The following is a 14,641-nucleotide window of genomic DNA, read 5'->3' as shown; positions in this document are numbered from 1 at the left end:
TATATATATATATATATATATATATATATATATATACATAGGTATTTCTGCAAAATTGAATTATATCTTATTTTTTAGTTTCTCTTGCAGTGGTGTCTCTGGGAACATTTCCAAGCTTCCAGTTGTAGAGAGTTTACCACTACCTTGTGGCGGACCTGTACCAGTGAACAGTCACTTAACAAGGACACCTAGCTTCCGAGTAAGACAAGAGTGTGATATGTACATTGATCAACAAGCAAAAACCAAGAAGTAAGCATCTTAGAAAAATTTTATTGATTGGAGACAAACTGTCACTGAAGTTAGAAACTATTCTTTATATATTCGTAACACTAGATGTTTTTTTTATATGAGCTTTGTTATGTAGTAGTTTTTCTTCATTGTTTTGTATGTCAGACTCATTTTGCTCTATGATTTAAAGAATATTAATACAAGTTATTGTCTGTCTCTGATATTTATATATTACCTACTGTAGTTGCATTCTGTTGAATATATACTAATTATACAATATATATTACTTACAGTAGTTGTGATCTGTTGTTTGTTTACATTATGTTCTGTGGTTTGTATATTACCTATTCTGATTATGCTACGTTGTTTGTATATTACCTGTTTTGATTATGTTCTGGTGTTTGTATATTATTTATTCTGATTATGTTCTGTTGTTTGTATATTATCTATTCTGATTATGTTCTGTTGTTTGTATATTACCTGTTCTGATTATGTTCTGTTGTGTGTATATTATTTATTCTGATTATGTTCTCTTGTTTGTATATTATCTATTCTGATTATGTTCTGTTGTTTGTATATTACCTGTTTTGATTATGTTCTGTTGTGTGTATATTATTTATTCTGATTATGTTCTGTTGTTTGTATATTATCTATTCTGATTATGTTCTGTTGTTTGTATATTACCTGTTCTGATTATGTTCTGTTGTGTGTATATTATTTATTCTGATTATGTTCTGTTGTTTGTATATTATCTATTCTGATTATGTTCTGCTGTTTGTATATTACGTCTTCTGATTATGCTGTGTTTGTTTTGTATATCACCTATTATGGTTATGCTGTGTTTTTTACATATCACCTATTATAATTATGCTGTGCTTGTTTTGTATATCACATATTCTGGTTTTGATATACTGAGGTATAACCAGTAGTTGAAAGTTTGGGAGTGACATATTACCAAAAGACTTCAAAGAACTTGCTTAGTGTTTGGTAGTAGGCAAAGAAGAATGTTTCATAAGTATAGAAAAAAAAAGTACTTAATAAGCATGTGAAACAAATATTGTTTCTTCTCAATGTGGTTTATATTTTAATGTTTTTTTAATTCAGGCAGTTGTTGTTAATTATGAGAGAGATGATTCATACAGAACGGGACTATGTCAAGTCACTGGAATATATCATTGAGGTAAGAGGATTTTCTTAGGCGAGAAACATTGGTAATTCTTAACTGTGGCTCATCCTGATTCAATGTAGAGTGTCATCTGGTGGACTAAGTTAAAAAAAAGTTAAATAATCAGTAATGCTATTTCATTTTCATAAGTAATAACCTGGAAATGAGATATTGGAAGTAATAATTCACAATGGAGTATTTTCTGACATTATGTGTTTCCTGTCCTTGCTTCTTAGAATTTACTAGTGTGTTAAATTTACAGAATTTTCAGTATCGTGCTAACATCATAAATATATACATGTATAATGTAGAAGTGTAGTTGAGGAGAGAAGAGAGGGAGGGCTCAGATGACCACCCCCAAATTCATTCTGAAAAGTCTAAAAGGTTCACTGTCTTCTGAATTGTTTTTAATAAATACTTGACTGTAATTTTAAATGACTTAAATTCATTGTGTAGAAGAAAAGGTCCACAGTACTTTGGAAGAAGAACTGATTCCGAACTCTGAAGTACTGGCTGTGCCCTTACATATATTTGAAATTGGTGTGTACACTTCTTAATACACATACTTATATAATGACGTTTCAACTAACAAACTCTTTGCAGATTTATATTTTCAATTCTTGTGTACTTAAATAAAACATGCTAAAGTAAGTTTGTTAACAATTTATAACATAGTATTTTTTACATAAACATGTGTATTTAAAGTTAAATAATTAAGTTTTAACTTCTAAAAAAAATTTGCATATTTATAACTTAAATTTTTGAAAACTAAATTTCATAATACTTTGTATTATATTTTTGTATGTTACTCAGATGGTGATGATACATATAGGAGGCACAGTTTAGTTTTAGTATTTTAGTCTGTCTCTAGGCTCTCCTGTCAGTGATCACAAACATTAAGTAATCTATCCAAGAATGTCAAAATTGCACTCTTGTTTCTTTTTTTTCCCCTTAGAATTACATTCCTGAGTTGCTGCGAGATGACATTCCTCAAGCTTTACGAGGTCAAAGAAGTGTAATTTTTGGCAACATTGAAAAAATCTATGAATTCCACAACCATTATTTTCTTAGTGAGCTGGAGAGGTGTGAAGACTCACCATTCCTTGTAGGCCAATGTTTTCAGGATTATGTGAGTAGTTCTTATTCTAAAACATTATACACTTATCACACGACCAGAATACATAACAAATTCAGTAAATAGGATAATATTGCCTACATACTGTATGTTACAGTAGAGATAAAAGGACAAATATTCGAGATAACCAAAACAATTCAATACAATGACTCTATATTACAAATTCATACGCATGAACTATGGACAAAAGAATGAATACTTACATCTTTGATTCAGTTCTGAAAAATACTAAAACCAAATAAGTACATCACCACCAAAGAACTGATACTGCATCTGGTGTTTACTAAATTCCTTAGAACCCTGTGTATTTTCAAGCACTGTGGTCAACTCACCATTACAAAGGGACTGATACTGTACTTGGTACTAACCCCCTTCTTTAGAACCCTGTACATGTTCAAGCACTGTGGTCAACTCACCATTACAGAGGGACTGATACTGTACTTGGTACTAACCCCCTTCCTTAGAACCCTGTACATGTTCAAGCACTGTGGTCAACTCACCATTACAAAGGGACTGATACTGTACTTGGTACTAACCCCCTTCTTTAGAACCCTGCATATATTCAACCACCTTGATCAGCTCACCATCATTGAGGGATTGATCCTACACATGGGGATAACCTCATTTCTTAGACCTGTTATTTCTTCAACCACCATGGCAAACTTGCCACCATCAAGGGACTGACTTTGCATCCAGTGATGACCCCATTTCTTAGAGACTTGTATGGCTTCAACCACTATGGTAACTCAATACCATCAAGGGACTGACTTTGCACTCAGTAATAACTAATTTCTTAGAACCCTGCATGTTTTTACGAACCATGACTAGACTAACTATAACAAAGTGTAACATACCATGTTCACAAAATAAGAACAGTTTTATTTATGAAGATAAAACTAGTCTGTTTACCCAGCACCAAGTACAACCCAGCACCAAGTACAACCCAGCACCTACTTTACATCATATACAATATAAAGTTTTGTGTATGCAATTTAACTATAATTTCTATAAACTAAAAAATGACTATTACACAGTTTTGTTGTAATCAGTTGGATGATAAGAAAACACCATGAAATCAATAATAATTTTATTATCTGATTTAGTCTTATTTCATTGTTATTTTAGACAGCAGAGTTGTTTTTCTTAAGTAAATCAGCATTTTGGTCTCTAAGCTAATGTTGTATTCAGATCATATATATCATTTAAGTTTTGTTGCACATTTTACATGGTATGTTCAAATAGGTTCAAATTAGAATGAAATAAGTGGTTATAGATATCTTATGATTCTGAAGAGAATAAGAAGTAGTATAATTAGTTGAAATCTTGTTGGTACGTGTATAATTTATTTTTCACCTACAAAATAAGCAACTGTCTCTACTGCATTATTCTGTTTTAAATCATGTTTGGCCTAATAAACCTCCTTGTTTCATCAGCTGGTAGCCTTTGGTACCATATCACTGAGCTTCTTGTATACAAACAACATGTCAGATACAGTCCTAGTTGCTGTGAATTTAGCTGAGATGATATGTTCTAGCATTGAACAGAAAGTCTCCTGGCAAACATAATGTAGCTCTGAGATTATTCTTTAACTCCTAAAATACTGATTTGTTTACCTACTGCCCACTTCTGGTTAATCCACATTCTGCATCACATTGAGTTAAGTTTATATTTACTGTTGTAATACTCACTGTGAAGAACTGAACAAACAATTAGATGAAGTTGTCCTTTTTGCTGTGGTAAGTACATAAGGAACTCCAGCAGTAAGTAACAGGATTAATTGCAGTGTCTTTTCTTTTTAGGAGAAACCTAAATTAGAAACCACTTAATTATTGAAAGTTTATAAAGTTGTGGAAACAGCTTTCTGTGGAATATTATGTTATACCCATATATAATATCCCCATCAAAACTTTATATATGATGGTACTTGTAATTTTTTTGTTACTTTTGAATGGACTGTCTTCTGGAAAGGATTAAACCTAGATGACAGTTTGACATTTTTCTGGTTGTTTTTGTACTTAGATCTAATGAAGAGAACTGCAGTAATGTTGAAACATTAACCAAATTTAAACCATAACAGATTGTTTATAATCAAAAGAAGACACCGTAGATCTGAAATACTATTTTTTTATAAACCTTCATTTGAATATCATAAAAAACAACTAAGAAGGCTGTGAAATAAAACATCTGTAACAAATGTGATTTTTTTTCTGATATTTGGTAGCAATGGTAGGTGTAATAAACCTCCTTACTTCATTAATTTATTCTATTCAATATTTGGATGAGTTAGGCTTAACATTCCTATTAATAGTTAAGAAAATACTTGACCAGTACTGTAATGGATATTATATTGCACAGGCAGATATAAACTCTGTATTATTTGCTTAACTTGTGAAAAATAGCAACAAATATATAACAAATCACAACAACTTTTGAACAGTCATTAGAATATAGCATTATATGTTAGTGTGATATTTTGTTAATTAACAGTACTGCAATCTCATGACAATTAGGTTAAAATGAGTAAATTTAGTAATTTTGTTTATATTCTGTTACATTATTTGAGTTTTTTTAATTAACATGTTATCATGAAAAATGTTAACATGCCAAAGTATTGCATAGAATTAGTGTTTAGCATTCAGCTGTATTGTTGTAAGGACTGTTTTGTTTTCTGATCTTTATACCTACTGAAAACGTTTTTCTCAGAACTTGGATATTCTTTTTTTTTCAGGAGGCACAGTTTTACCTTTATGCCTTGTACAATAAAAACAAACCCAAATCAGACTCTTTAATGGTGGAATATGGCAATGCTTTTTTCAAAGTGAGTAAAACTTTAATTAAAACCTAGTTTATATACTAACTTTTTGTTTTACAAGTGTTTTTGTAATTTAATAACAATATTTTAACATGTTAGTGGTATATTTCTTAGTGCTACTGCTAGTCATATATTTATCTCAAATTCTAACCTATGTGATGGTTATTTTTGTCCAAGTAAAATCACAAGAGAATGAAAAAGTTAATAAATCAAAGTTACTGAATAAAATAATTAGTGACAAAGAAATTATTGGGTGTATTTCACAAGTAATAAATTAATATTATTATCTCAAAAATTATTTTTTAGTTTAGGATTGTCTGCAGCAAAATCATGCATTGAAATATATTAAATCTGAATGCACAGGGTGTGTAAATTCCCACTAATAATGAGTGTATTTGTTTTGACTTTTCAGCAGCACACTTTTTGTAACATCATCTAGCACACTTTATTAACCTCTGGATGGAATTAAGGGGGAACTTTCTTTATTCCCAAACATAACCTTTTCCAGCTATTCCAGTGTGTCTGGTGGGTGGTGTAGATATGGAATGTTTCTCTTAATTTGGTCAAGTACATGCTTTGTGGGATTATGGTCTGAATAAAATACAGATGATGTAAATTTTGTAAAGTTAACTTAGCTGTTTTAATCTACTACAAAACATTGTTAATCAGACTTATTTTGTGGTTTTTAGAAAAAGCAGCTGGAATTGGGTGACAAAATGGATTTGGCCTCTTATCTACTTAAACCTGTGCAAAGAATGGGTAAATATGCTCTTCTGTTGAAACAACTTCTGAAGGAATGTCCAGAAAAGATTTCTGAATATCAAAACCTCAAGGTTGGTTGTACTATGATCTTATAGGCAATTGTAAAAACTAAAATTATAAGTGTTTGTTCTTTTATTCTTGATTAATATTAACTTTCAACCAGAGCTGGCTGTGTACATAGAGCAAAACTAAAAAATCAAAATCGTAATCATTAAATCTAATTAAATATACTTTCCAACTTATAAAGATTAGGTGGGTACTATTGCTGTTAACAATATTTTTGGCCATAATTCCAGTCATATTTGACAAGGTTAGGCCCATTGTTGTTGATGATAATTTCAGCCATAATCCCAATAATATCTCACAAGATTCGGATACTCGTTGTTAGCAATCTTTTTGGTTTTAATCCTAATAATATCTCATGAGGTTCGGATCCTCATAGTTTCAGCAGTAATCTTAATAATATCTTACAATATATAAAATAGTTCTTCATATTTGACTAGTTTTTTACATACTATTTTGCAATATGCACTTTTAATAATTGTCTTGTGGATTTTTTCAGTGATTTAAAGTATGAAAATTCTACAGAAACTTAATGTTTATTACTTTGACAGGCAGCAGAAGAAATAGTTCGTTTTCAGCTAAGACATGGTAATGACCTGTTGGCTATGGATGCTTTAAGAGATTGTGATGTAAGTTGTTGAAATTATTGATCCAACTCATACTTGATGTATGTGAAACAAGGCCATATGGTCTTAAGTCAACTGAAAATGAAGTAAATGAACCAGATGATTACTAGACTACTAGACTACTTGACTGTCCTGTTTATTTTATTTCTATGTAATAAATAAACATAATCTACCCAGTAAGGAAGGGCTTACATTACATTGTCACATTCTTTTTTTCCATAGCTAATTACTACGTAGTCATTGTGCACAGATCTTAAACAGTATTCAGACAGAGTTCAGCTTTAACACAATCTCTGCAATCAAAATTTCTAATGAATGAAAAAATACATTTATTAAAATAAAATAAAATGTTTTGATACATCATTTTTAAAACTTATTGTAAACAAGCACACTGTCCTAAGCAGTACTATCATCCCTTTTCATTAGGGGGTGGGGGGCTCACCAGGGCATAGGTAATTACTTAATGTATTTTTTAAGTGCAGTGATATATATGTCTACATCTGTTTAGATAATGACGCTGTTCATATGTACTGCCTAAAATATCATTTGACACTTGACACTGAGCTTTGTTTTGTACTTATGTTGATTCATTGACTTCATTACTGAAAAAAAGTTATATTGATTAAAAGTTTATATCAGATTGACAGTTTTCTGTTTCAGGTAAAAGAACCATTTCAGTAGCAATATTTATTTTCCAAAATATACCTCCTCTCACACTTGCAGATATTAATCGATTGGCAGAGTTTCTTCCTTTGCCCTTCTAAGCATTGGTATAATTTTTTTCTCTCGCTTGCTCCAGTCTTTTATACCCCACTTAATTGCCCCTGGCGATATTTGTCTCGTGACACTCTCCATCCATGTCAATGTGCCCTCTATCCTGTTACTATATATAAACATCTCATTCAGATAATGTTATCCCTTTTTCTCGATAAAGCATCACTAACGGGTTTCCCAGTACTATGATCATTCTGAGATACTTTGAACGTTCTTTATGTTACCTAGTTGATTTTTGTAAAAAAACAAAAAAAAACAATATTTTCGATTGACAAGCCTATTTACAGTATGAATTCCCGGATTACTATTTCCAGCACAAATTCAAATCACGTCTCTCCTATCCCACCTCTGATATTTAGCATCACACAACAATCGAGGAAGGAGGTAGAGTCACTCTCGGTTGAGACTGTCAGTGATCTTATTTGTAGTGAGAATGATGGAGATGTATATTCAGTTCTATGGTGTTCCTGTGGAGGGCTCTGAGGCTGCAATTGAAGGCAATCCTCGACATTCTGCAGACTATTTAGATTTGCTTTTTCCTGCACCCTCTTTTAGTCTGTTGGCTTTTCATCCCCCTATGGGACAGTGGTGAGTGTGTGGACTTGCAGTGCTAGGGTCTGGGGTTTGATTCCTTAAGGTGGAGGATGGCCCAATGTTGCTTTGCTCTAACAAATCAAACTTTTACCTGACCAAATGTTGTTCCAATCAACAGTAGTCAACACAGTCTTTAAATGAAATATAAAAACTAAAAGGAGGCTACTTTGCGATAAACTGCCTTTGATTTGTTTTCTTCCATTGGTTCATCGAGAATGTGATGTTTTAAGCCTTTCTCTGGTTGCTTTTGAGCCTGCACCTTATATTATGGCTGAAAAGTCTGGGAGCAAATATTTAGTTTTCTCTCCATCCATGGACATTGTGGCTCCTGCTGGGAGGTTTACTTCTCAGTTATGTGAAGGGACAGTTATGTCTTATCTGACATGGTTGTTAGAACTTTGTGATGTAGCCTACCACTGCTAGGTGGAAGCATTTTCCAACTTTTAAATAATACATCTGCTCCTCGAATTTTGGGATTCTAAGGCAGAGTTTGTAGTTAACCTGAATAGATCAATGTCCCCTAATAGGATAGGGTAATTCTACGGACTTACAACTTTAAAATCATTTTGTTTTCCATTCACTTCACTTTGTTGAAAGACTCTCAGGATCACCAACTTCATTGATGATGAGCTGGAACCATTGTTAGCATGCACATTGGTTCAATTGTCGGCTTCTACATTCATCCCTATTGTAGTTGACATCTCTAATTTCATTGGCTCCTACAGAGGGTCATAGTTCTGCCCCTATTTGTGGGATCCTACCCCAACATAAGTCACTTGGTACATTGGTACCCAGAATAGATTCTGTCTATATTCAAGGGTTCTGCTGCTCGATTGGATTGCTGACAGCAGCGTCAGTGATTATTGTATACCTTCAGGGTCTGTGTGGGCTCGATTCTGAGAATTTCTGGTTATGTGGTAACCGTAATCATGGATCAAGGAGCATTATTACAGGTCCTTAAGTTAGGATTAGACATTCATTTCACACCTTCACCACTATTATCCATCCAATCTGTAGTGTTTCCATCTCCTGCAGTTTAAACTTAGTCTTAGGGCTACTAGAGTTGGTTGGTCTAGGGGTAATCATGCTTGTTCTTCTGGGGTTTTATTCCTGTCAGTTGTTGGGTCTAAGAAGACAGTAAATTAGTGTCCAGTCATTGATCTTTCTCATCTATATCAATGCCTAGCTTCTTTAAGATTCACAAGTTATTCATTCCTCAACCTGACTTGACATTTTTTACTGGGATTGTGGATGTCCTAGTTCGTTTTAGTCAGCTCCTATCTGCACATTGCCATAGTGGTGGCGTCCCATCACCATTGGGATTTTTTTGTGTGAAAGGGTCAGGTACTGCAGTTTGGGATTTTTTACCTTCTGACTCTCATCGACTTCACGTGGGTTCTGCCATATTGTATGAGTTTTTTCTGATCACCTCCATTCCATTGCACTGTGCACACACCATTCCATAAATGACTGGTTACTACTGGCACCATTTCACCAATTGTCAGTACATCACATCCTGATTCTACTTTCAGAAACAACCTATGCAGGCTTCATTCTCAGGGCTGAAACTTCTATTCTTGCTCTAATTCAATATGTCATCAGTCTGGGTATTTTTTATTTTTCATTTTGTGTCTCAGTCATGCTCAACTGACTCCCATCTGACTCCATGCTGTCCCAATTATTCTTGCTTTTCAACTGCGACAAGAGCCATTAGAAATTCAGCTAAGCTCGTCAATGTCTTTCCCATGAGACTTAACCTTGAACTGGAAGTGAAACTAACAATCATCTATGCAGAAAACAATGTAATATAATATGCCATTTGATAGATTGAAAGTTTGGCTTTCTGTTGATTATAAATAATATCGTACTAAACATCAGAGAGAACTATTGGCAATTTGTGAAAGAGAGGATGTGACAGATTGGCATGGCTGGAAGGAGTCTTATTTTCTGTTTTATGGTTCTGAAACCAAATAAGATAGAAGGCTATAAAAATTATATTTTGCTTGAACAATAAATTATAATGAGTAATTTATATTGAATTCTGAACTTATTGGAGGGTTGGTAAATATATTAAAGAAGAGGGAAGACAATGATAACAAACATTACAGTTCTCAAACTAGGGGATATTGAGTTTCTTTTTAAATATTTTCTTATAAAATTAAGAATGTAAAACTTAAACAGTATTAAAAGTTTATTCGTATATTTTGATAAAAATATAGTTTAATTAAATTTTGAATGTAACTCTGTGAAAGGTTGTGACACGCACACTTTGACCTATCTGATGTGAAAGAATTAACATTTGTATAACTGACTGTTCAAGATCTTTTTCTTATTCATTTTTACACTTTCATGGTGTACCTGTATGTAAAACTAAGTTCCAGCACATTTGAAAGATTTGGCAAGAAGTGGTGGTAAATATTTAGTATTCCCAAATATGCAGAAAATACTGTTATTCTTTGAAGCTGGGGTTTGTTGTATAGCTTCACTATTATCTATTCCTGGTTGTATCTACAATGTATTCCTTTATCTACAAACAAAGAATAGAATCCATATTTAAGATATGGTCCTTATCATACCTTGCAGTTCATTTTTCATTGTGTGCTGGAAAATTCTTGGGACTTACAAGAATACAAAAGGCATTTGTTGTTCTGGTACAAACTTCTTTGAATGTGAAAAACACATGACTATCAAGGCTGGTGAATATTTCAATCCCATCAAAGATGATAACTAAATCATCTATTTTGGGAGTCAAGTAATAGTCAAACTTATACTTTATAATCTTCTCATTTCTTATAGTGTTGTGTGGTTCGACAACTAGTGTAATGGATTTGGCCCATTCTAAAATGTCTGTAGAAGAAATTATATCATCTTGTTCTAACCTCTTTATCTGGAACAACATTTTTGATAGCTTATGGTACTGAATGTAGTTTCAAATAATTAAGCCTGGACTCGATTCAAAGTACATCTTCTATACAGTACTTTATATGTTGCACAAATCCTACTTTAAAAATGTAAAAAAAAGTTATCCAGTCCTATCTGTAAAACTGGCTTATGCCAGGTTCTACTTTACAAATGTTCATTCAATTAACATATAACATAACATAATATTTTGGGACAACATGGGACTTATTGGTACATCTCAGCTGTTCCATCTTCAAAACTAAATTAAAATGATTAAAAAAACAAAATTTGAACCCAGCCCTTTTCATTCATATACTTATCAAGCTTTTTCTTAAACTCACAATTTTATATGAGTTTATTTAATAAATTCCATTCACGTTAATTAGGATCTTTTCCCTTCACTGCTAATGCTGGCAGCCTTTGATGGTGGCCTCATTCTTCACTGTGTAAGTAATTGGTATACTTTCCTGTGTATATACGAAGTACCTCATTGAACTTCTTTAATGGATCTAGTTTCTGTCAGTTTTTTGAAGTGAACTCACTCAAAATGCTGGCCAAAGCCTCTGTATTAATCTGCATATACTGTGGTTGGCCTCCTATTTCTGACTTTACTTTATATGGTTCTGGCTTCCTCACGCTACAGTGATACGTAATATAAACATTTTCCTCACCCACTTTATTTTTTATCAAATGATAATTTTAAGACTTGCTTTGCTGTTGATTTCTACAAAAAGTTGTCTTGCTGTTATTTTGTTGATTTCTATCAAAAGTTGTCTTGCTGTTATTTTGTTGATTTCTATCAAAAGTTGTCTTGCTATTATTTTGTTGACTTCTATCAAAAGTTGTTCTGCTGTTGATGTCTACCAAACATTAACCTGCTGTTGATGACTTTCAAAAGTTGTCACATTGTTAAACTGTTGGTTCTCTTTGATACATCCATGACTTTCTAGCAATGTATATTATTTTCCATTAAAGATGTAATATTCTGCATCATTAAATTTATAACTGTTTGAACAGTTAATACTTGAAACCATTGGTACTTGGTGGAAAACTCCGTAATTATAAAATTGAGGAAAACAAAGACAGTTGTATAAATATTTCATTTATTATGACCATGGTTTTGCCAGTAAAGGCATCATCAAATTCACTGACAACATCAAATGATTTTTAAGGCTGCTAACTTTCAAACTTAAGTATATATATATGTATATGTGGGTATTCTTCTTAATAGATTTTTTATCATATTCTATCCTGATTATGCCTTTAGTGGCAAAGTCATGGTAGTAATAGATGAAATATTTATAAAATGTACAATTGTCTTTGTTTTCTTGAATTTTGTCTGAATAATGTTAGGAAACCATTGGCTTATTTCTCAGTGCATGAGCAGTTGTAGAATCTACACGTGCACTTGTCAGCAACTTGCATGCCCACAATAATATTATCAACAATATTTTATTTTAAAGTCTTATTCTGTGTCAACTAGCAATATTTTTCTGAATTCTTGCAGACCTCGGATCATATTACATCTGTCACACACTACCTGCTCTAAGAATACAATGTTAATGTAAGTTTAGCAAAAATGAACTTACTGTTCTGCCTTTCTCCTGGTCTCTGTAATTAAATCTAAATCTTCCAACTCTAACTATTGGCTTAAATCTCAGTTGTTTCATGAAGAAAATTACTGACAGCATCAAATGAATTTTTGAACTGCTAAATTTCAAACTTAAGGGGATATGTCTTTCTTAATAGATTTTATTTTTATATTCTATTCCATTTGGTAAAAAAGTAGTGAGGAAGATTTTCTTTCTATTGAAAATTCTTCAGTTTTGATAGAAATAGCATGTGAAAGTTTTAAATTCTTGTCAAAATAATATCTTGTTATGAATCATTCTATAGGCTTAAGGTATGTGTAAATGAAAATGAAGTAAATGACTTGTGCATCCAGGTGGCTAACAGTATGCCTATTTATCTCGTATCTCTCCATAATACAGAACCATAAATTTTTATCACAGGGCAGTCTATTCATGAATTGTAGTTGTAAATGTTTATGTTGTGTTATATTATTAGAAATTTACAACAAAATGATTTTATAGGTGAACGTTAAAGAGCAAGGACGACTTCTGAGACAAGATGAATTCATAGTTTGGCAAGGACGCTCCCGAAAATCATTGCGCCATGTTTTCCTTTTTGAAGACCTGATCCTTTTCAGTAAAGCTCGACGAGATCCTGAGCGAAAAGGACATGAAATTTATCAGTACAAGCATAGTATAAAAGTCAGTATTAATGTATGATAATTTAGTTTTTATGTTTTATCCCACATCTTTGAATGTATGACAATCTGAATTACAAAAATTACATATTTCTACTGGTATATTTACTTTAGTTCATTTACTGTTTCACCATCAGTGGTAGCACACTCATCTTCTGAGTACCCAGATTTACAGGTTCTCAGTCTATAGAATACTCAATTTCTGACTAAGTAGGATATGAGCATCTATTATTAAAACTGATAATGTGCTTGTAGTATGATGCTAAAAAAAAAGTCCTAAAGTGGCCACAACATTGCATGCTTTCAAACAGTAGATGGCAAGGCTATTGGGATAAGTGTTTGTAAAAAAGAGTTGGCACTTTAGTTATACCTTATTTGGGTATTATTTCTCTCATAACCAAGAAGAAAGTTATTAACCCTTTTGCAACAGGAGTACCTTTAAACATTTTTCTGTACAAGTCACTGTGTTACATTCAAAATTTAATCAAACACCTTCAATATCAGTGTATATGTATGAAATTAATATTATAATGTATGTTATGATTCAAGGTTTTTACTTTATTCAAGTTTTAAGTCCTTTATTTCAAAATAAACCTTTAAAACTTCAGATATATTGTCACGTGACCAAGGAGCTATGAAAATTCCCTTCTTGGGCTCTCTGTATATTCAATAATACAATGGTAGTTGAGTAGAGGTACATCTGGACAATAAGATACTTACATAACCTTTTGATTTGTTTATTTCAAAGTTCTCTGAATGAATACAGTTTAAACTAGTAATAAATCTTTTCAACCCCTGACAGCTGCCACGCCCATCTTCAACAGATTTGTTTGAGCTTTATAACCTCCATGTATTAGGTCGTCAAGAAACTAATGTTGCTTTTTTTAGATGAAAAAACCTGAACAACTTATATATCAAAACAAAACATTTATTAAAAGAAATAGTCTCCATTCTTATCTTACAATCAGGTTGTTAATGCCCTGATTACAGAAATCATTTGGCTTTGAAACAAAAACCCATGTCAGTGTTTTCTTTAACACCTTCCACATTTGCATACGTTTTCCCATTAAGATAGTGTTGGAGCGAATCAAAAATATGGTAATCTGATAGTGACGTATCTGGAGAATATGGTGGGTGGGGAGAACTTCCCAACCGAATTTTATAATCTTGTGTTGCGTCAAATGTGCCACATGTGGACGTGCATTGTCGTAGAGAAGAAGAACACCTTTCCGATTGAGGAGCAAAGGACGTTTCAGATGAAGGGCTTGATTTAAATGTTCCAGTTGCTGACTATGGATCTCTGCATTGACAG

The 14,641-nt window shown here is 32.5% G+C and overlaps 1 protein-coding gene across 3 annotated transcripts in view; it reads left to right on the top strand.

Annotated features, from left to right (window-relative positions):
• The window catches only part of LOC106462819 (puratrophin-1-like), a 132,250-nt gene that overhangs the window by 110,787 nt on the left and 6,822 nt on the right, over positions 1–14,641 (top strand). For 2 of the 3 annotated variants that reach the window (XM_022390440.1, XM_022390449.1), the window contains 7 exons: positions 79–249; positions 1,333–1,408; positions 2,349–2,522; positions 5,257–5,346; positions 6,030–6,173; positions 6,717–6,794; positions 13,154–13,333. In XM_022390440.1, the coding sequence (XP_022246148.1) occupies positions 79–249; positions 1,333–1,408; positions 2,349–2,522; positions 5,257–5,346; positions 6,030–6,173; positions 6,717–6,794; positions 13,154–13,333 (913 nt within the window). The remainder of the gene's footprint in view (positions 1–78; positions 250–1,332; positions 1,409–2,348; positions 2,523–5,256; positions 5,347–6,029; positions 6,174–6,716; positions 6,795–13,153; positions 13,334–14,641) is intronic. The other variant, XM_013922782.2, reaches the window with a different exon arrangement.

The sequence above is a fragment of the Limulus polyphemus genome, unplaced genomic scaffold (genome assembly GCF_000517525.1).
Source record: "Limulus polyphemus unplaced genomic scaffold, Limulus_polyphemus-2.1.2 Scaffold48, whole genome shotgun sequence".
NCBI classification, from domain to species: domain Eukaryota; kingdom Metazoa; phylum Arthropoda; class Merostomata; order Xiphosura; family Limulidae; genus Limulus; species Limulus polyphemus.
This window is presented reverse-complemented; position numbering and strand designations above follow the sequence as displayed.